This window comes from Lynx canadensis, chromosome D1, assembly GCF_007474595.2.
Source record: "Lynx canadensis isolate LIC74 chromosome D1, mLynCan4.pri.v2, whole genome shotgun sequence".
Taxonomy (NCBI): domain Eukaryota; kingdom Metazoa; phylum Chordata; class Mammalia; order Carnivora; family Felidae; genus Lynx; species Lynx canadensis.
This window is the reverse complement of record NC_044312.2, coordinates 13057597-13081076: the sequence shown is the minus strand read 5'-3', so window position 1 is coordinate 13081076 and position 23480 is coordinate 13057597. Positions and strand designations below refer to the sequence as shown.

The following is a 23480-nucleotide window of genomic DNA, read 5'->3' as shown; positions in this document are numbered from 1 at the left end:
CCTGCAAGTCCCCTCCGATGCCACTCCCAGGTTTACAGTGAGCAAAACCAGTGGCAGATTTCCCACTGGTCTATGGTTTGCTTCCTGGACTCAGAAGTCTAAGTTATTTGGAAAAGCAATTCTGATTTAATGTACCTGCTGTTCCCACATCTCAAGATAAGGAACATTTTGTGGATTTCATGGACCGCAGATATAGTTGAATAATTTTGGATACCAGCTTCTGGCTGGCATTTGTCGAGCACCCACTTTGTCCCACTGTTTCACGTGCATGACCACTTCTAATCTCCACAGTAACGTCAGGAGGTAACAAGATCCTCATCCTATTTTACAGATGGCAGATGAAGCTTAGAAAGATCACATAAGCTGCCCAAGTTCCCAGGGTTGCTAACTATGTTTCAGAGCCACGATACTTCGACTGCCAAGTCTTCAGGGACATTTGTGTCTTTCTTTGTAGTTCCTCTTATTCTCACTGCTTCCCAGTAGAACGCCCCCCTCCAACATAAGACTGTTTTTGAGAATTTACTCTCTGGGCTAGAGTGCGTTACTGAAAGCCAGGAAACATAGTGACCTACCTGTTTAGGTGAGCACATCCACACACACACACACACACACACCTCCCCGGCACGTTATGCTACCTGCGTCCCTCAGTCTAAGCTAGTAGCACTGCTCGGCATGGCAGGCTAGACTACCAACCTGAGGTGTTGCTAGTCTATTAATAAAATGTTCTAGCAATTTGGGAAGATTGTGAGTAGCTCTTCTTTTCAAAGGTGATTTCTCGTACTACCAGGGTAATTTTCAAAGTACCTTATGAACTAAGCATTAACGTGCCTTTAAAATGTTTAATTCTCTGGAAGTAGCTTCTACACTTGGAGAATCTAGCTGGTTAGTGCCTGAGTCCCATTTGGTTTGGTTCTTTTAGCCTCGATGTGTCAAACACAGCTCATTAGCTCCAACTCGGTATTTTCTTAAATAGTGGCCTCTCGTTGCTCTTATCGCTAGAAACGATCTGAGCAATGAGGTTCTCGCTGTTAATGGGTCACTTGAGCCAGATGTGAAGGACAACAGTTACCCCAGTAGTGATGAAAATAATTGGAAGTGTGTGATTTTCACAAAATGAAAGGGACCCGTGACCTTTTTTCTGAAGTCTCTGCCCTTGTTAGTCTGGCCCACCCCTCGTTCGTAATCGTATTTTCAAAATCATATTTCAAAACCGGGCCTCCGGGTCCCCTTTGATTGCATTGTGGATATCACACGTTCTGTGCCAATACTTGGAAAGGTAGGTACAGAAATAGCATTAGAGTGTATCAGGGGAAGTCTCTCGGGTACAGATGTTCCTTTTCAGGTGATAAGTACTGTAATTGAACGAGAACAGAAGAAGCGCATTAGCTGCCCCCATGCTGGGCAGCAGGCACGTCCCTGGGTACAGTTGAGGTGGGTAGGAGAAGGCACAGGATGTCTCAGAGCTCGGCTCGGGGGCCAGCGCACCTCGCTCATCTGTATCTGTCCCAGTGCCTACAGCAAGGGGTGGGTGCGTCCAAATGATCTGCTAGGTCACAGAATGCTTCCTTACCTGGGGCCTGCATAAGAAAGTGTCCAAGGAGCAAGACGACATTCTGCCTGTTTGTCTACAAGGGTAGTTTGAAACCACTAATTTAATCATCAGCCTGCTTCTTGGAGGAGGATGAGATTTGATATTATTTATTAATGAATTCCTTTTTGGACTCGTGGGTGAGGCTGCTTTTATACTGCCCGTGTCCCCACCTTCAATGAGCAAAGTCTCCCATAGAACAGAACACTTTGCTGCTGAGCCCTCCCTAACACATTCCTACATTGCGTGTGCATGAGGGAAGTTGACGAGGAAAATTAAAACCCCAGATTATTGATCAGTAGTAGGAATCATTTTAAGCAGACCTTACAACCAGGCACCAAGATAGTGTTTTCACAAACTTTCAGGAAGTTGTAGCAAAGCCAATAAAGGTGCAGTATATAATTAAAGTTTTGATGTATTAATTAGACAATCTGAGAGCTCACTTGGAGATAAAAGGACACCAGATGTGTCAGGGAGAAAAAGTTGACGTGCTTTAGATAAAATTTAAAATCAAAAGCCTTCAAATCGTCTTATGCGCTATTATAGCAGAATGATTGCTTAGTTCAAAGTCTTGCTGACAATTTAACACATTCAGTTTGATCATTTGTGCTTAGGATTTTCTTTTTTCTCTTTCATATTTGCCCTTCCCCTGTCCCCCAAATAATTTTTGAGCTGATACAAGAATATACAGTGTAGCAAACATCTGACGGAGGATTCCCTATGGGATTCCTGGCTTTGAGGGTCAAGCCTCGTTTATACCTCGTTCCCTTGTTTACAAGATGGAAGACGGTCTTTTGGTTTTATCGCCACCTTCCGCTTTAGGTCAGGCTTTCAACGGGAGCAAAGGCAACTAACGTATTAATATTTATAAGTTGTAAAATTTATTGACTTTTAAAAAATAAAATCTCGGTAAAATCTCACATGCCTGGAACTTGATATTTAGCGGTGACATTCTGTCTTCTTTGTATTTATTACAAGTGTGTAGAAGTAGTTTTCCTTCCTGCTGGGATGTATTGATGGGGAATAATGAAGTTAGCCGTCATGGAGAGCAGGGGAGCGGGAACACGCTCATCCTTGGCCGACGGGAGCCCTTTAGAACGGCACCACCCCTCCTCCTTTCTCCCATCTGCGAAAGTATAACACGAAATGACAGTCGCTGTACCCTCTCGGGAGCGGGGCTGGCTTAACCTCACCTTTGAAATCAGACTGGGGTGGGGGTGTCCTGGTTTGATTTCTCCTCCCTTCTCTCCTTCACATCTCCTCATCCCTAGTTCGCTTCATTAATGCAAATCTCTTTTCTTCTTGTCTCAGTTTTTCCATTTAAGGTTTTGGGTTAGGATCACAGGACACAACTCTTTGGGGGAAGGCGGGGAAGGGAGGCTTGTGGCTGCAGAGGGGGAAGTCATCAGACAAACATCTCCGTGTCCTCATGCCTTCGTTTTGTCATTACTGATCATTGTTGTGTTCAGCACTGTGGGTTTGATTTTCCTTTTTTTTTTTATCCAGATCCCCCCACAACTATCCCTCCCACCACCACCACCACCACCACCACCACCACCACCACCACCATCCTTACCATCATCACAGGTACGGTACCTTCATTACCACTGAAAATGTCCTGAATGTATATTGTCTTTCTGGTATGTATGCAAAGAAGGCTAACAGTTCCCTTTGAATCCTTGGAATTTAACCGTTCCTTTATTTGGGGTCTTCAGAGGCGTTAGATACTTTATTCTTACGTTGACTCCTAAGGACCTCAGAAAATCTTCAACATCCAGGCCTTTAACAGTAGATGAGATATTTTGCAGCTCGTGCCTAAGAGGATTCTCTTTTCCAGCATCCCCGTTCAAAGCAAAATGCTAGGGAACATAGCAGCCTGGCTATTAGAGAACGTGCCGGTAGCTTAGGCGTAGCCACGGTTGATGAAATGGTAAGTATTCTGGCTTTGAATCTTCTCCTTGTCTTCATTCCATCGTTCGTTCGTACGAAAGAAAATACACACCCTTTAACATGCCCCTGCGGGCTGTGTTCCTAAATGCATCGCCCTCCTTCCTGCCCCAGAGAGTATCTGCTGACAGTGTTACTACCTGTTTGTGTTGCCTGGGTCAAGAGGTCAGAGGGGAGTCACTGTCTTCTCCGTGCCGGGCACCCACGTACCCCTTGCTGCCCTCCGTTAACTGTTGGAGGGGCGGAAGAGGCGGCCACAGCTGCTGTAACTCTGTGGCTTTATCTTGGTGGACTGTCTGAAACTCTCCAAAATGAGTTTCACTGTCTCCTGTGTCTGCCGACCACCAAGGGAGAGGGTATGCAATGCATCCCTTTCTGATACCCAGCGGCTCTCCTCCTGCTTGAGGGGGCTCGTCTGGGAGCCTTGATGCTTCTCCCACCTGCTACGCTGGGAAAGGTCATGGCTGCATCACGTCTACTAGACGTGTAGGATTTCCTTAGGTAAGGACTCCCCGAACCACTGTTTACAGGTACCTCCTCCAGAACACGTAAAAGTAGTTATTCTGCGAGGAAAAAAATAATAATAATAACCTCTTTAGAAGACAGCTTTCCCGCTTCATTCCATTATCCGCAGACACTGCCAGGTCTCTGAGCCACATGCCCCAGGATACAGTCGTATCACAGGACTTCTTCTAAACCACTGAATGTTGAAGTCATCGTTCTCCGTGTGTAGGCCCTCTTTACCACCCGAGATCGGGCAGCCATCCTTGACACTGACTTTCTGGAGATGTGTTTGGTTTTCGTGGGAGTCGGTGAGACAGGCGTGACAAAAATCCAGAGTGTTCCGTGGAAGAGGAGGTTCATGAAGTAGGACGATAGATCACCTGATCTCATTTTCTTCACTTTCTCTAACCTTCACAGTGGGACAAAGAGAACCTTTAAAAAAAAGCCACTAGCGAGGGTTTTTCTGAAGGTTAATTATGAAAACATCAGTGCCTGCACTTCACTTAAAATCTTCTGAAAATCCATCAATTGGTTTTTGTGTCTCACTCTAAACTCCGCTCCACCCAGGCTGCTTCCTAAATTCCCTTCAGTGTCTATTTGTTTCCCTTCTTCCACGTCCTTCTTTCTGCCGCTTGGTCCCATGGTGCATAGACTCCTCCCACTTTCTGTCTCATTCCTAAACACAGCAAAGCTGCTCCTGCCTAACTGGTTCCAGGTCAGCCAGGCTATCAACTTCCCAGGAGCTAGGTTTTTACCTTTCGTGATCTCTTGCCCCTTATCCAGGTTGTAAACTGAATTGGGCTGGAGCTCTTAACGGCAGGTTTCCTTGAAATTTCCCGTGAACGGCCCTTTGGATGTCCGTGTGAATTACACCTCCACCCACCACTGTCCTTTGCAACTGGTCTGTTCATCTTTGCAGAAGGGGCCCAGGGATCAGTCAGCCCTTATTACCTCTCGTTTTTGTAGAAGGTTCCGTCTAGGTGGCTAGCCAGGTCTGTATTGCAAGGCAGTGGAGGTCTTACTCACTCTGTAGAAATACCCCATTTCTCCATTACATGGAACAATGCTTTTCATTTGTGGCTAGCCTCTCGCTAGCTTAGGCTGGTTTGGGTTTTTGGTTTGTTTTTGTTTTGTTTTTTAAGACCTTTCTTAGCACCCCTGAACTACTCCCCCCCCCCCCTCACAGCTTTAATTTTTCACCCCAGAGTAAAGCTAATCTTGTGTCCTTCAACAGCTGCAACTCTCTGTGATCACTGTTCCAACCACAGAGACTCTGGTTAAGAGGAAATTTTAAAAACAAACAATGCTGCATTTCTGTCCATATAGAAAGTGCCTTTACATACGGGCTTGTCTTTGCTTCTGTCTCTCTCTGCTCCCGGCCTCGGGTCTCCCCGTGATGCATGATGATCTCGTAGATGTGCCTTAGCCTTTCAACGTTAGCGCTTGAACCCTCTCTGCACACAAAAGGCATCTGTGGTAATGAGCACCCAGATTCTTGCTGGCATACCCAAGAATAAAGTGAAATTGCCACTCATACAGCATTGTAGAATCCGTTGCCTTAACGGGTGTGATCGTATGGGCTTCCTGCGTCTTAACAAGCAGTGTTACATATATTTATCTTGCCCAGAAAGTACACTTGTGGAATTTAACATTTGCTCCTTACTTCAAACAGACTAAAGGTTATGGAGCTGAATGATTGTGTCCCATTTTAAAGGTCCAGGCTATCCCTGAGATTAAGATTGGTTCCTAAAAAATCTTCCAGACTGGATCTTGACAAATGGATAGCTAAATTAATTTGCACTCTTCTGTCTTGCACTGTTTGCTGCATTACAGCCCCCATTAGCCTTAAAAGCTACAACAGCTAAATCCAGTGACAGGAACGTACATAAAGCCTGAGAAAGAAAGAAAGAAAGAAAGAAAGAAAGAAAGGAAGGAAGGAAGGAAGGAAGGAAGGAAGGAAGGAAGGAAGGAAGGAGGAAGGAAGAAGAAAGAAAGGGAAAGAGAGAGAGAGAGAAAAAGAAAAAAGAAAGAGAGAAAGAAAGAAAAGAGGAGATAGAGAAGCAGAGACAGAAAGCAAAGAAGAGAAAAAAAAAAAAGAAAGAAAGAAAAAAGAAATAGACGACAAAAAGAGAGCAATAAAAGAAAGAAAGAAGAAGAAGAAGAAAGAAAGAAGAAAAAAGACAGGCAGCCCATAGCCATCCATTTCTTTCCTCCCACTCAGATGCAATAACTGAAACCCATTGCCCAGGTCAGAGTTTCATTACAAGAAAATGTACGAATGCAATAGAAAAATATTTTTAAATTCGAAGGGCATAGTTGATTTCTGATTTCTCTGAAAGGAAGTGTTCCTGTGTTACTTTGTACCTTCCATAAGCAGGATATCGAATTGCTCCCCTTGTCAGGGAGGCAGACTGCCACTGAGTCCCCCAGTCACCCGACTCCCTCAAAAGCACATTAAAGCTTCATCCTGGGGACCCTTGAAAGCAAGAAATTGTGAGCCCAATCCGATGTGCTGGTGCCACCTAGAGTCCTAGACCCGGCGGGGTGGTGGACGGGGGAAGAGCTGGGCGTCTCTGTCCCGTGCATTCTGCGTGGAGTCGGTCTCCTGACCTTTGTGTGAAGGCTCACATCTAGCGGTAGCTTTCTCTCGGGAGGACTTTTTGAAGGCTCTAGAGTCCTGAAAGGAATATTTGATGTCAACTTGCCACATTGACCTTGTTGCAGCCTTACAACTATTAGGCCTTTAGTATCATTAGAATCCCTTTCTAAATAAAAAACCATTAGAGGGACCCAACTGAAATGGGAGCCATCCGGAGTCTCATTGTGGTTTGCCCTGAGTTTCTTCTCTGTCTCTTCCATCCCATGCACATTGACATTCTGACCATATACTTCTGTTTCAACTATTGCTATTGGTAAGCCCCCACTTCCTCTTTTTTTCGTTTCCTTTTTTTTTTAATATCATGCCAAGTTGTCCACGTAGTTTAATTCATGAAGATATATGCTGTAATATTGAAGAGCAAACTGCATAATCTAAATTGTCCCTGGAGTCCTCTGTTAAAATACAGAGACAGCCAGACCATTACCCAGGGTCAGAGTCCTTCATGCAGATTTCCCTCCTAAATTAAAATCAAAGAAAAACCTACCACCCTCCTGGGGGGCTGGGGGGGGGGGTGGTTTGTTTTATTTTATTTTGTTTTGAATTTTCTTTGAAGTTAGTTGACTTTGCGTATGAGATGTACGTAGAATTACCTATTCCTGGGGTGACAGATTTTGCTCCTGTCCAACAGTCGGATCCAACTTTTCCCTAAAGTCAGTTTTGTGTTTCCCTCCCAAGATAATGTGGATGTTGTACTGTCTCTGCCCAGTTGCATCCGGAGTTAGTTGCTTAACGAGGAATGTACCTTAGACCGCACTCAGCACTGTTTTAAACACCCTTAGCAGCTTAAGTAGGAAATTCAGGCCCAGGGGGAGTTCAACATGCAGGTCATACTACACATGTGACTGTCATAAATTAAAACACTAAAATCACTTTAGAATAAGAGATGAATAGCTATAGGGCCAAATCCTGAAACACATTTAGAAATCCTTTCACAGGCATGAAATAGGTCATCTCTAAATGAGTATTTCTCTTTTTAAAAGTATGTATCCAATGAAGTGTTTTGTGTTTCTTGGAAAAGAAAACAGCAAGGTTTTTCTTACGGGTGTCTAAGCACTCAAAACCCAGTATACCTTGGAGAAAGTGGGTCCCAACCCCAGGCTCACGTTATTTTGGCTTTCATAGTCTAATGTCGTCAGCCATTGTGTGCGTAAAGTGTATCCAGTCACAATAAGGAGAGTGCAGCCATAGTTTACAGAGTATGCCAAGCGAGGGAAGTCCAACACCATAGCACATGTTTTCCATGTCTTACATACAAAGGAAAGAAGTACACCTGTGCTTAAGACAGAATTACGGTCGAGAGCCTTGCTTCATGTAACGCCGCTGTTCTCCAGGGTCTTGGTTTAATGATTCCTACTCTGTGCTAGGGGTATGTGGGTTATATATATATCACTCTGTGATATTTGCATGGTGCGAGGGGTATATGCTTATCTGCTTTTAGGCATTCATTCATCAAATACCAAGCCCCCGTAATGTGGACAGCTTCATGCTAGTGCCTGTGGAGACAGAAAATTCCTTGAACCCCTTAAAATATGGCACTGGGAATAGGTTGTACACACTAGAAGTCAATTACAGGAGGTACTGTGCAGTAAGGGCTGACTCGGTGGCATGGGCAGAGAAGCAAGGAGGGCATCACAGGACAATTAGTTCCGTCTGCCATCAGGGACTGGGTAGAATGTGGGTAAGATAGGGTGGCATTTTAGAAATTAAGCACCAAGGCCCAACTTTACTTCAAGCATCTGTGTTCAGTGTGTGTGTACATTGTGTGTATTTATGTCCCAGGCATGTATCACACCACCATTGCTAGGAAATACACACTTTTCATTCTAGAATGTTTACTAACTTACCTTTTTTCTAGAGTTGGCATCTACTCCATTAAGACTGTTTGTCACTCCTCATTTATTGAATGCGTATTGAGTGTTACTGATAGGCCAGGATGCGTGGTAACAAGAATCTTTTTTTTTTTTTTAATGCTTATTTATTTTTGAGAGAGAGAGAGACAGAGCAAGAGTGGGGGAGGGACAGAGAGAGAGGGGGAGACAGAATCCGAAGCAGGATCCAGGCCTGCTGTCAGCCCAGAGCCCAAAGCGGGGCTCGAACTCATGAGCCATGAGATCATGACCTGAGCCGAAGTCGGATGCGTAACCAACTCAGCCATCCAGGTGCCCAAATAAGAATCTGATTAGGTGCTACCAAATATGAAGGAGACATCTTTGTAATGAGCCATCTTGTCAAGTTTTTGCCCAAAACTGCGTGGCCATTTTTTTTTTCATACTGTCTCCAGTGTGTAGATTTTTATTTTGCTGGCAAGTATAAGCCTATATTACAAATAGCATCATAGCCAGCCAATTTTGTCTTTTAACTTTTTTAATGTTTATTTATTTTTGAGAGAGAGAGAGAGAGAGAGCGCCAGAGAAAGAGGGAGACACAGAATCAGAGCTGTCGGCAAAGAGCCCAACGCGGGGCTTGAACCCATGAACTACGAGATTACGACCTGAGCCGAAGTTGAATGCTTAACCTGCTGAGCCACCCAGGCGCCCCAGCCAGCCGGTTTTTGACCCACACTGATTTAGGAGGGAATAAAACCAGTTAGAATACTCTACTGATGAAGGTCACCTGATTCTGCCTTTTAAAAAAAAAAGGCCTGAGAGCTAGGAACTGAGGGTTATTTTTCTAATGCTTCTATCATCATTTCCATACTTTCATGTTCCTTGTTTAAAAATAATCCAAGGGGCGCCTGGGTGGCGCAGTCGGTTAAGCGTCCGACTTCAGCCAGGTCACGATCTCGCGGTCCGGGAGTTCGAGCCCTGCGTCAGGCTCTGGGCTGATGGCTCAGAGCCTGGAGCCTGTTTCTGATTCTGTGTCTCCCTCTCTCTCTGCCCCTCCCCCGTTCATGCTCTGTCTCTTTCTGTCCCAAAAAATAAATAAACGTTGAAAAAAAATTAAAAAAAAAAATAATCCAAGAGATTATTTATCCACAGTGCAGAAAACTAGCCTCAAACACATGTTTCTCAGGCTTAGAAAGTGATGGTTGGATCCGTCTTGGTTGGAAAGGTAGGACTTAGAAGGAACCAGCCCTCCAGCACGTAAGCAGAGAAGACTAGAAGTGACTATTTCTAGAGTCCCTTCCCTCTGCACCGTCACCTCCCTTGCAGTGCCCCTTCCGTCCCTCTCCTCACCTGTGCCTTCCCCCTCTCTGCCCCTCCTGCCCAGCCGTCACCCACACCAGGGCAGAGGAGTTGTTTCCTTGTGAGAGGAAACCACTGTACAAGATCCTGTGATTTTCAGAACATCTGGTTTGCAAATGAAAAGATCTCAGGGGCATAGCAGCAGTAGTGAACGATTCTGAACAAAACTTGAAATTGCTTAACAAAAAAACCAGTCCACTCCCCATCCAGCTGTTCTATGGAAGGAGCGGAGGGTGACTTTAAGAAGGAAGAGAGTTTTATCGTGACTCTCCTATCTGGACCTTTGTAGCTTCCAGTGTGTTCCTGTCCCCTTTCTCCCGGCCCTCAGAAATGGGAGTTTAATTAAAGCCTAACATAGTTGGAAAGAAAATTGACCAGGAATCCGGTAGAAAATAAATTTCGAAGTTTAATTTTCCAGCACGTATTTTTGCTTTCAATAGATTTCAAATAAGTCAGAAATAAATAAAGAAAAGAATTTTTAAAAAAACCATATATTTAATATATATTGGCCAGCAGAACACAACTATGAAAATAAAATTGTCAGGGGAATTCTTTGCCTGCCCTAGTGTCTAGATTTAAAGCAGCCCCATAACACAAACTGAAGGGGAATTCAATTAAGAAAACCCATTGGCTCCTTATTGACTTTAGTTAAGAAAATAAACTGGGGGAAAGTGTATTAAATATGTCTGGACTGCTTAGTATGCTTTCATTTCAGCTTATGACAATCAAAATGGGAAAATTTAAATTCTTTACAATTAAGTTCTGCTTTTGAGCAGATTGGGTTCTCTGGGTTATTACCCTGTGTATTTTTTAACGTATACCCGACTCACACACACACCCCAAAATGCAGTCTTGCAGGGAATCTGTGCATTGTAACGCAGGAGGACTACAGAGCAATTGGAGAAGAGAAAGTATTTAAGGTTGTGAATTTAATTTTGTTCTAGGATTTTCATTTTCATTTATGGCACCCGTTGTGTTTGAGACCATGGACTAATTTATGGATTAGTTTTAAACCCCCAGTCTGTCACACTCAATGAACAATTCTAAGTTGGAGAGAATCCATATGAAAGGATTAGAATGTGCCACAGTGGAGCTTACACATGACTGTTTCAACTAAATATTGCCCAGCTGCCTCTCATGCAGCAATTTTTTTTTTTTTTTTTGCTACTTGGTTAAATGGCTACTGTCTCTAATCTCACACATTGTCAGAGCCTTTCCATTTTTAAGTATCTTACACTGCCACATGAAATATAGGTGATGTTTAATTTATTCAAGATAAGGTGCCATAAACTGTGTGTGTGGCTGGGGGACCGAGAAGTCAATATTTAGTGAAATGCGCATCTTTCAAATAGCACAGGGCCTGCCCTTGGCCACCTTGTTTGATTATACTCATAAAGCAGCTAGAGAATGACTCTTAAGGCCGTACACACTTAGTGGGTTTGCAAAACCACGGGATTTGTCGTTGTTGTTGTTGACCATTTAAACTAAGCGTCCAATACATTTGCCCTTCTTGTAATTAAAATTAACATAGGGCCAGAAGCTCAGCAAGGCCTTTTCAGGTTCATAACCCTATGCCACCGAGAGTGCAACTCAACTCTTTGTGACCTCTTTTTCCCCGGGGCCTAGCTCAGAGATTAGTTTCTTAAAGGCCAAATGAAGTTTAAAGAAGTCTTCGTTGGGACAATTAGGAGCTGTCATTTTTCAAGTGAAGCGCAGCATTGCTGACGTGCGTTGGAAGGTTACCGCTCGCATTTCGCCCATACCCTCAGAATGCTGTCCAGCGACAGAGTGACCCCACAAGCCGATTCACAGGGGCAGGCCCACACGTCTCAGCAGCCTTCTGATGGAGACGCCCCTAATAAATCCTACCTCACGGAGCCACACTTGCTTTAGAGCCAGGGTGTCTGTGGTTTCTGCACGAAGTCATAATGCAATTATGAAGGAGAATTAGATTCTGCGACAGTGCTCTCCTGCAGGGAGCACAAAGTCACTTCTGAAGAAGGGTTTTTTTTTTTTTTTTTTTTTGCTTTTTCTTTTTTTTCCTTCTTTGCTCGAAACCGCCTCTGTTCACACAGCGCACCAGGTGCTCTCAGAGAATTAGAATCAGCGTGCCCCCCGACACACCCTCAAACCTTGCTCGAACTCTGTGGCCAGCCTGTGTGTCTGCTCTATTCTCCTGCTCCGTTGCTGACCATGACTTTGCCATTTCCAGCCGCAGTGACTGTGTGGTTTGACGTGAACGTGTGTTTGCTTTGAACTGTCCTCGAAGGTGTTTCTTCCCCCTCCCGGCATTCCTTTTTCCTCCCCGTTTGGGTGCAATTGATGGATTTCCCATCCCCAGAATGGGAAAGCAAGCTGCACTGTGGACTTTTCTCCTTTATTTTCTAGTACCCACAGAGAAGCCTACGCCCAGGTTCACTCAGATTAATTTCATGATAAAGCGGACAGTGTTGGGATGTAGGAAACAGTAAATCGAGGAGTCACTGGTTAATGCTGAGATACGATTTTTAGGGCTCTAACCTTTAGGATTTACTCCACCTCCTTTCTTTCAGTCTATGCTAATTGTTCACCTGCTAAAAGATAAAGCGTATGAGAAAATGCTGCTATAAAAATAAGCCAAAGTGTTTATTGTTTTGTTTTGTTTTTTTAATTTTGAAAAGGAGCCAATGCCTGCCCATAAAATGTATTAAGCTGCATATAAATGTTTCTGTACAAATGTGCATTTGATGTTGCCCCTGAAATTGAAAACACCTCAAACTAAAGCTTGACTTGAATGTTTCAAGTAAGGAGATGTGTCAGCTGCATCATGACAGTCTGGTATAGCAATGTTTCAACTGTACAATTCTTGGTATTGTTTTTTACTGCTATTTTATGCACACAGACTTGACTTGTAAGTAAGTATTGTGTTCTTATGCGGTGTATTTTATGTCTTTCTTTCCTTCATCTAATCTTCAGAAACTCAGCTATAAGTTATATTAAGCTGCAGTGGCTTCTCAGACTGCTGGTTAATTCTGGCTCCTTAGAAGGGCTGCAAGTTTTTGATGGTATAGGGTCCCAAGGAAAGCATGCAACTGAAGAGGAACACTGGTGTGAATTCATGGGTCAGATTTGCAAACTAGAAGCACCAGGCTCATATGACCAAAAAAAAAAGTTGGCATCCCAGTGCATTTAAACATTGCCTGTGTCGTGTCTGGAAGAGTCTTTTGGAGTCTCTAGAATTCATAAAAATAATTATCAGCTTAAGTAGCTGCGTTATATGAGAGAAAGAGGAAAAAAAAAAAGGACAGGTAACTAACTACCTGCAGTTTTAACCAAGAACGCCACCCCAGCTAGAGATGATGAGCTGCTGTGCCCGTTATCACCGACCTTTTCAGGCCAGAAGGGGATAGTGGAAGGAAACATACTGGAGAGGCATAGAGCTGAACACGGAAGTGCAGCCAGATGGGTTGACTTTGGAATTGAGTTGGCCATGGGAGTGGTGTTTAAGAAAAAAAAAAAAAAAAGAAAGAAAAAGACTGGAAAAAAAAGTCATCGTGCATTTTGTTAGATATTTATCCCACTATCCCTCTAGCCAAGAATAAAAAGGAAATTTCTTGAGCCCCTTGAGCAGTTTTCCTGTGAAGAGGAGCCAGGCAGCCGGCCTGGTTTGAAGCCTAGCAGGAGGAGGAGGAAACTCGAACAGCATGGGAAATAGAAGAAGAGACAGACCACATCCTCTTCCCCAGCAAGTGCGTCTGGCAGCGAAAAAGTGAACGTGCCGTCTCGTGCTGCCGCCGTGAAGGCAGGGCTCCTGGCAGCTCACCACAACGATTGTGCTTCCGAACTGTGAACACGGGGACGGCTGGGTCCTTTAATTTGTGGAACGTCACATGATCACAAGTGGCGTTTGGCAAATGGTGTGGACGTGGCCATTTCCCTGACCGTCTTCTGCTCATAGGCTGTACGACAGCAAGAGCTGCAGAGTGAAGAATGGATCCGTGGTGGGTCGTGGCGGCAGGGGGGACGGGGTGTGTACCGAAACTTACCCGGAAACCTTTAATATGTTCATTCCCATGGCCTCCCAGTTAACTGAACTTTCCCGCTGAACCCTGCTGGAATAACACACAGGATGGAAACCTTGAGCTCATGTGTTCGTCTACCGGCATCTACCAGCCTCACAAGGATCCTGAAAGTGTGATTGATGCGGTGATGCCTAATTGGCAGGCACGAAGCCGAGTGCCCGCGTGGGCTGGCTTAAAACAAAGGCAATGTTTGAATGTATGAATCCATTGTTCGGCCAGCCTTCCGACTGGGCTGTTCTGTCACAGTCCTGAGCCTTGATGCGTTAAGAGTTTGCACTGGTGTTTCTCCTCACTCTGCATGTTCCCCTGACTATTGACTAGCAAGTAGATGTGTCCCGGCAAGACCCCCAGAACCAAAGAATTGACTGTTTTCCTCACTGGCTCGCAGCTTTGAGCTGAAGGCATGTCTTAAAACAGTGCAACTCACTTCAAATGCTTTTTGCTTTTCATTTATTATTGCTTGTCACGCGATGTTCTTTGAAAGCTTGCTCATATATTATCTGTTCCATTTTTTTTCCATTTTCCCTTTTTTTGCATGCCGTTCCTCCTGTTTCCTCCCTTCCTCCAATCCTCTGTTCCCGTCTGTAGACACAGCAGCGACGACAGAGCCCGCAGTTCACGGTTGGTATCACATTACTGTTTATCTACTTTCTCAGCGCTGCTGAGAGGCAAGGCAAGCCTGGGAAAAAGAGAAATGCAGTCTTCAAGGGAAATCGTGTTTCAAGTAGACTGATCTCATAAATATACTATAATTTTTTAAGGCTTGAAAGGATGTCGGGTCTTGTCATTTCTGTTGTGAGTTCAGCAGCCAGTGGTGACAGAGGCGAGGTAGCCGCCTCACTGGCTGGGACGCAGGTCATGGCCCTTGTTGATAGAACTCAAGGCAGACACCAAAATACAAGGGACTCCAAAAACAAATACTTGCCTGAAAATCACAGCCTCTGGTTTAAAGACCCAATTGCTTTCTTCATTTATAGGCTAGAATCCCAGGTACACTTGGAAGAGGGGTCGTTCGGATCACTTACTAGTTGAGGCCGAAGGACAGGTGAGAACAGAAGAGTCCCATTTAAATTCACGAGGTCATCACTCTTCTCTTAATTATGTTCCCAATCCCGTTTGCCTCTGCAAACCAGTGCCAGTTCGCTCTCAATCTCTATGCGTGCGTGAAGGTTTACGCTATTTACACCAGCATTTGGCAGGATCCCTCTCCGGACCAAGAATGACACCATATATAAGTTTTAGCAGCATTAAGTAGGACTTGACAAAATCATTTGTGTACAGGCAGCTTGTAGGCAAAATAACTAGAAAGTTGGTTAAGGTTTTAACCAAAAAGTGGTTTAAAAAAAAAAAAAAGGCCCCCGGGCTATCCTTTTCACAACTTCATCCTACCTTACAAGGTTGGAATAAGTTCATTAACTTTTCTGTGTCCCTTCAGTCAGAAAATTAGAATTATGTTTCATCTGTATATGACTTTATTTCTTAACTCTCAACCCTGGTGATGCTGTGCTTAGAGAAAGATACGTTAGTTAAAAATTGGGCAGAATTTTAATAATTGAGTTCCAGGGAATTTTTTGGTAAAGGGCCTATTTAAATCACTTTGCATGTTGTACAGTGTTGGAATGCATCGATTAAGTGCCTAGAGGTGATCAGCCAACACTTTACTGTTCATGCACCTTTAGCAAAGCATCTCTTCCTAGCACAGACTGACTTCCTTAAAACAGACCTACGTTTGAGGACTTGTCAGTTGGAAATCTCTAAGCAAAACCTGTCCTGGGTGAGCTGTCCTTGAAGGTCAGGCCTTGACGCTTGGCACATCGCCCCCGTATTTGTGCTTTGTGACGAGGAATCCCAAGAAAGCAGAATGAACTTAGGTACGAAGAGTAGTAAATCCCTCCCCACTCCCTGCCCACCTCACCTGGCCCTTTCCTGTCGTTGGCACAAAGGAAAAAATTAAAGGGCCAGTTACACTGACAATCGGGAGAAGTCAGTTAGGTATAAAGCTCCCACTTTCTAAGGTAATGCCCCATAGTGCTTGCTACGGCTCAGGCACTGTGCTCCATTAAGCTTGGTTATTTGTAGGTTTCGTCATTAATTGAGCACTTCCTGACTGTTATCGATTAGTCTCAGAGCTTTAAGGCTATTTTAATGTCGTTCAAGAGATTTTGTTCTATTCTTTTTAAGATGCTTTAAGTTCTGAGCTTCCTATAATTGACTCCAGGGTCAAATGTAACCATAAGATTCTGGAATTGTGTGAGATATTTGAAGAAATATTGATCATTTATCTCCTAAGACTCCAGAGTTCTATTTGCTAGGTCCCTTCAATAAAACCTGTGTACTTATGTGAATCTAATGGATGTAGGTCTTGGAGTCGGGTGAAGTATTCCAAGTAGGAAATCTGTTCCCTGACCTGAAAAATGAGAAGTTAGCTTAGGGGCCAGTCTTGGTCTAGGGCACGGTTTTTGATTAGGTCTTTCTGTCTAGAAAGAAAGTGATGGTGATTTCTTTTTGTGGTATAACAAAGAGACACTTGGAATAAGACTTTATAGCATTCCTGTGGCAGGAAACAGAGAAGCAACCACTGCCTTATTAGTTCAAGGACAGTGTTCAAGCCAGCAATACACCAGTAGGATGTTGTTCACTGGCTGGCGGTACATGGGAAACAACCTAGAGCCAAGAAATCTTGGGGAGAAAAAAAAAAAAAACAATGGCCACACACACACACACACACACACACACACACACACAGTTCCTTAACGGCAGAAGGAGAGAAGTGATAGCCCAGGTTGGTCCCTGTTTGATACATTTATAAACACATTCTCCTGACTTGTCTAAAGTCCTGACAGCATCCTCACCAAGAGGTCCTACCACCATCTCGAACAGCATACCCTCCAGCCTACAGCAAGAAGCTGTAATGAAAGCAACAGTAATATCTAGAATTTTACTTGGCGGAGGGAAGACCCATCTTCAGGTTAGTTGTCAACGGTGGTAGAATACGATGGAAACTACAAAGCAGGGGACCAGGTTTCCAGAGAGATAAAGATCTGGAACTGATTGTAATTGAGTGCCTTGTGGCTAAAACCCAACTTCTTCAGTACAGCAACCATTTGATTTCGATTCACTTGAGAGTAACCTTGAGATGTTCACGATAGAGATCCGGGCCTAGAAAAATGTCATGGTCTGAGAACTTGGCAACTTAAATGACAAGACGTATTAGGTCAGCCAGTCGTGGCCACTTGATTTGTCTTAAAAATCTCCATACTGGAGTTCTTTCTATATTTCTCTTTTCTTTTATAAAAAGGGGAAAAAAATCATTTCCAAAAATCTTTCCCTTTGAAGACTCATTACAATACTTTATTCAAGCTTGTGTTGCTAGAGTATGTATGAAGTACACCAGTTGTTTATGTATGTTGACCATTTGTTCTTACCAATATCTGATTGGAATAAGCATGTGTTGGAAGGTTAGAAGTGCATGGGCATGATTCAAAATCAAATGGATTTTCTCCAAAAAGAAACCAAACCACAATCAGTCACAATGTGTTTTTTAAGGATCTAATTGATGGTAAAGATAAAAGCGAGTGTAACAATGGGATTTTTAGACTAGGGTGACCGAAGGGATTTTCTTTGAATAAGGATCTTGAGCATTTGTGTTTTTGGAGCTCATCCTTAAGGCCTGGACAGGAAGAATCCTGTGTTATGTGTGCATGTTAAGCGATGCAAAAAAAAAAAAAAACAAAAAAACAAACAAACAAAAAAAAACACACTCTGCCAAATCCTGGTACCACATGGTCTGAAATTGATGGCAGAAATGCATGAGTGACTTAAAGCACGGATGGTGTCGTCGTTCTTACGATTATTGATGTGTGGGTGCGTGTGATGGTTTTTGTTTGTTCAAATGTGGGCGCTTCTCTGTAAGTGTCTTGTGCCTTGTTCTTTTTCAGCCCTGCGTGTACCCTCTCCCTTCCCCCACCCACCTCCCCTGTGTGAGGTTCTGGGTGACAGCATGTCCATGGTCTGGAATAGCGCTTGTGCTTTTGCTGCACTGCAGTGAGCTGGCTTCCTCTGGGTTTGAGGTCCTCTCTCTCTCTCTCTCTCTCGCTCTCTCTCGCTCTCTCTCGCTCTCTCTCCTCTTTGTCTCTCTCCCTTTCTCTCTCCCCTCTCTCTCCTCCCTGTTTTATTATTTTCTAGTCTACCTGTCCTTTCGCTTTCCACCTCTTGACATATCAGAGGCTGGTGATCTCATGAATTGATATATCCCAGATAAGTTTTTCAGCAGTCTTTAATTCAGTACGTAATTATGGTAAGACTCAAACCAGGAACCCCTCTGAAGTCCTTTTTCACTTTCAGTTTTGGTTTCAAAATCTTTGGCCTGTGCTAGATACACATGCTCCTACCCTAGTCCGCTGCCCTCAGGAAAGCACCCCCTGAATCGCCCTTTCCCTGACTTATTTCTTTAGTAGTGCAAGCCTTGAGAGAATCCTAAAAGCACTTGAAACTCTCATATTGCTTTCTATTCAATTGTGGGGAAATTCCGAAGCCTGTTTTAAAGAAAAATAGCCAGCAGTGCGCATTATTACAACCTCTATGTCCACCATTTCTGTGTATGCACCTCTCTGCACATCTCTCTGTACGAGTACGCAACAGTGGCATTCAAAGGCTGTCATTCAGTCAAGGGACTCTGCAGACATTGTACGTTCTACTCAAGAACAAAGCTAAAGAGGTTTACGAATGGCTGCAGGACCTGAAGATTGTGTTTCAGCCTTGATATGCAGTTTGGAAACAATGTGCTACTGTTTAACGGCGTGAACCAAATTTCTGCCAATGGGAAGAAGGGACAAACTCTCCACAAAAGCTGACAAAGCAGGAAGAACAGGATGACTGAGCTTTTAGATTAAAACTACCGGGGGCGTCTGAACTCTTATGGCTGGTGATGGAAGTAACAGTTTCCATAATATGGCCAAGTGATCAGATGTCTGCCGCTTAGGTAAGAAAGAGACCATCGCCTACTTTTTCATACTGGGAATGGTACTGGAGCCAGTGGGCTACGTTTTTGTTTCCTTCAGGTTTTCTTTGATCATTCTTTTATGACATTATCTGAAAAAAAAAAAAAATGAAACCCTAATGAACTGAACCCACAAGCATCTAAATTTTGCTTGACTCTGACCTTGACTTTATTTAAATATCTCCAGGATCTCTTGCTGTTTCTAATGTTTGAGGTTTTCCTTCACCTGGTTAAAGATTGCCACATTATACCACTTTTAGAAGCCAGTGATGTCTGCTAAAAAGGAGGAGTAAGGAACACGTGCAGAGGGACGCTAAGGAGGCTCGGGTATGTGCAGCACCTTATAGACCACGAAGAGGGAAAACACGTCTCCACAGAAGAGACCCCGATAGTGCAGACATGAAATTAGCATGTATGAATTACTCGGAATTAATTGCTCAAAAAAAAATTCCATATAGATCAAAAGTTAAACCTTTCATTTGTTTAACAAAGCTTAAAGAAATGTATTGGATACATTTTAATTAGAAATGACAAGGTAAGGGCTTTAACAAACGATATGGGAGTTTAAAGAGAAAAACCCAAGAAGTGATTCCCCACATGTTGTTAATTTGTGAAGTTTCCTTTTGAAGAATATTGTCTGTTTCACGAAACGCATCGTCGTTTCTTTAAGAAGAGGTGTGTAATTTTTAACATGAAAGAGGACTGACTGCCTAAGTCAAAGCAATTTTAGGAGGTAAATTTTGCTCGTCCTCACGTATATACTCAGTGCTTCAGTAAACTCTTCCAGTTATATTTATTCAAAAATTATCCAACTATGGCAGAGCACTATAGATTCATAAAATACAACAGTATTGCAAAAACAAATTTAACGCCACTAACCTAAATGGCTTCCCACTTTCGGATGTAATCTGAGCAGTGGATTCCAGATGATTTGGTATATTTTAAAATTTATGCCATTAAAAATGACAGTTTCATCTTTAATGAGGTGTATATCAACTGTCTGTTGCTTTTTAATGGGAAACTTTGCATATCAATGATATTTCATAAACGTATTTGTCTTTATTTTTTAAAATTAGCTTTCTAATGCCCTCCCCAAGGAAGCAAGCATTCAGCAATAAAGCTGCCTACTTGAAACATCCTTGTTTAATATGGTTCAGTGGGTGCCAAGCACGTATATAGAAAGCTTTGATATTCGTTGGGCCACGTAGAAGTGAGGGATTAGCCTTCTGAGAACTGCAAATTCATAATTAACTACAGAGAAGTACTTTATGTTGCCCATTTATAACAATTATTCAAATAATTGTATTCATCAGTCTTTATACAATGGATAAAGCCAATTAGCAACAGGAACACTTTCAGCCAATCAGATTTCAGAACAAATGGATAGCATCCCTGCTCACTTGCCTCTATAATTGATTGCATTACTCACTGCTTTCCCTTCTGTTGCCCGAATCCACAGTTTGGGAACCATCCGTGGGCTCGAACCCTCCCATTTCTAATTGGCACCTGCCCTTGAATATTGGCACCCAAGGTTCATAATGGAAATTCTTCTTCAAGACCTGATATGATGGCTTCCTTTCATGGCACCAGCCTAGCCATCCATATTCATTTGACTGCTTTATAAAACAACCTATAAAATCCAAACTTTTACTGACCATTTCTACTTGATTGTTTCTGTTACTTCGGTTTTTTTGTTTCCTGTTTTTTGTTCCTTGTTTCGTTTTGTTTTGTTTTTAAGTAGCACGATCAGTTTGACGTTGCCGGTTTCCAGAGCGTTTGTTTCATGCTCTGGCTGGTAGTTCCCTGAGCATTACTCCCACGTCATTCATTCAGCAGATGCTTGCTGAGAGTATACTCTGTGCTTGGCTCTAAGAGAAGGGAAAGGTGAAAAATAAAGACCCGCTGCTCTCCCCAAAGTCCTTGCAGCTTTATAGGTCCACACAGAGTCTTGCAAAACGACAAATCCCATTAGACAAGTACTAGCAAAGTAGAGGATCCGCAGCGATCGGCCAGGACTTTGAACAGAACGTTAAGGAACGAGCAGAGGCCCCCTTGATTGTCTAACATTTGGTGGCGGTGAACATTTTATTAAAGGAGCATAAGTAAAGCATGAGAAAATGGAATCTGTCCCCCAGCTGAGCCTCCTGTTGTTTATCTACCTCCTTCTTCCCCTCCTTTAATTCAGATCAGAGCTGGCTGAGAGCTGTCACAGCCGGCCACCGCTGGTGGTGGCCTCGTAGAGGCCTTGCAAGCCCCCCGCCCGATTATCTCCTGACCTGACTGCTTTCTCAGCTTTGAGGGTTTTATTTTTCGGGAGAACCACTGATTTTTTTTTTTTTTTTAATTCTCCTTTTTAAGAAGTCATTTTGCGAAATCAGATTTTCTGATGAAGACACAACCTGCAATCTGTAGTCAGCAGATGCTGTACCATTTTGAAATAAGCGATCCAAGATTGTCATAAATTGATAACGAAATGTATTTGTCAGTATTGGCAAAGGATTTCAATTTATGGTAAAATGTGAAATCAAACTTACATACATCAGTATGTAACATCTAAATATATTTGTATTTTAAGAGCTGTGTCAGAGCATCGACAGCTAACAATCAGCCTTTATTTTTTCATTCTGCACGCTGTTATGAACGAGTGATTTTAAACATTCATCTTCATGTTTCATGTGCTTTGAAAGTGGAGACTGAGGAATCTTTCTGCCTTGATTGTGTATCAATAACAAAATGAAACGATTGGAGAAATGTACTTCTGGATTAATGCATTCAAGCTATCCAAAAAAAAAAAAAAGAGAGAGAGAGAGAGAGAGAGCAAGAGATTTGGCTCATGTTTTTTAAGAAATTCATCCTCAGTTCTTAAGTGTTTTGTTTATGTCCCTTGAGGAATGGAAAGAAAAACGATTTGTTTTTACTTGTAAGGCCTTACTCAGTTGCCCAATTCCGCAGAAGAGCTGGACAGTGAGGACCTCTCAGGTAAGGGCTAGTCACTAGGTAAGGCGCTGCGGTGTCCAACCTGTGGGCACTCTGTCCCAGCCTGCAAAATGCCCATTTGGTTTCCTGAGCACTTAATTAGCAATTGTGGATTTTGAGACGGAAGGAAAACAAATTTTTATTAACGCTTTCTTCCTCCCCACGTCCCGTTCTTCCCTGTGCTAGGGGCACCTATTTCGGATTGGGACTGACGGCGTTAGTGTAAGGAAGGTCAGGTCATCTTGGGGATCGCACTGAAGCCACTCTGTGTTCAGTGGCTTAAAATAATTTTTCATGTTCTAGATGTAGAATGGTTCCAGAGAAATTTTTTTGCATCACAAAGCAGTTTCAGGATGTTGGATTATGAGAGAAGATCTTTATTTAAAAAAGAAAAAGCTCATGTTGACCATCTGCTTCTGTAGAATGGACTAGAAAAGCCATGTCATAGGTATCTTAGAAGCATGGGGTGGGGGGGGGGGCGGGAGGAAGGGGGGCAATTGTTTTGTCACACACCATGATGTAAACTAATTATCCACCTCAGACCTTTTTCACAGCACACTGAGCTCTTGCAAAAGTAGGTTTCATGCTTGATTCAGGGATTTAGGTGTTACTAATCCAGAATAAGAAGCATATCCTAAAAAGGAGGGGGGGGTGGTGGCAAGGAGATTCAAAATGGTCAGAGCTAAACAATTATATGAGGTGCCATGATGCTCTGGGATTTCAGTGCCCACCAGCTAGAGCTTCTTAAACATTTTGATCAGTCAATTCTTAATAAGTCAATAAGGAAGGCCAGTTCCTTATTACTGTGATAGAGGAACCAAGACGTAGGACTGTGTGTGGCCCCTTACTCCAGCCTTTGGGAGGGTTCCATAGTTCTCCTTCCTGAAGAGATTTCACTTGAGCGCCCTTGAATAGTTGGTTGTTAAGGTGGCAGCAGTCCTTGACGACAGGTTTCCCCCAGTGAGAAAATAAGATAGAGTCACTAGTCTCTCTCAAAATGCAGATTTATTGCCTCCTATGTGCTTCTGTCGAACTTTAAAAAGGGGAGGATGCCTTTATTTTTCTATGTACCATGTCGCAGTGTGAGCTTCGCTGTCGGGTTTTTCCACAGAATGGAAGCTCCAGGAGGCCGTTTTGGTTTTGTTCACTGCTGTATGCCTGTCGTGTAGTAGGCACTCGATTGATACTCGTTGGATGAATAAGTTCCCAGTCCCGATGAATTCAGATAAATAAGTAGAAGATTAGAAAGATAGCCAGCCCATCAAGGGAGTGTTTCATGTTTGCCTCTTATTGGCGGTGTATTTAGAGAAGTTGCAAAAACATTAGCCCGATTTTGAGAGCTAAGTCCTTCTCCTTACATAGAACGTAAGGCTGGTCGTAAGCAATGCGCTCTCAGTTCATGTCCTGACCCTAAATAAAACAGCTCTCTGACACAGTGGCCCTGGCGATTGGAACTTCTCAAGGACCCTAAAAGAGGACGGAGTTCTCATTGGCCTGATCCCTCTTGGCCTGTTAGTCAGATGAAGGTCACTGAGATATGCAGAAGTCATTTTTCTTCTCT

The 23480-nt window shown here is 43.3% G+C and overlaps 1 protein-coding gene across 5 annotated transcripts in view; it reads left to right on the top strand.

Moving 5' to 3' along the window:
- CADM1 (cell adhesion molecule 1) overlaps positions 1-23480 on the top strand; it is a 327569-nt gene that overhangs the window by 291612 nt on the left and 12477 nt on the right. The window contains exons 8-10 of one of the 5 annotated variants that reach the window (XM_030331900.1): positions 3095-3175; positions 14533-14565; positions 21869-21922. The exons of 1 other annotated variant lie outside the window; for it this stretch is intronic. In XM_030331900.1, coding sequence (XP_030187760.1) covers positions 3095-3175; positions 14533-14565; positions 21869-21922 — 168 coding nt within the window. The remainder of the gene's footprint in view (positions 1-3094; positions 3176-14532; positions 14566-21868; positions 21923-23480) is intronic. 3 more of the 5 variants (XM_030331903.1, XM_030331901.1, XM_030331904.1) reach the window with 3 other exon arrangements.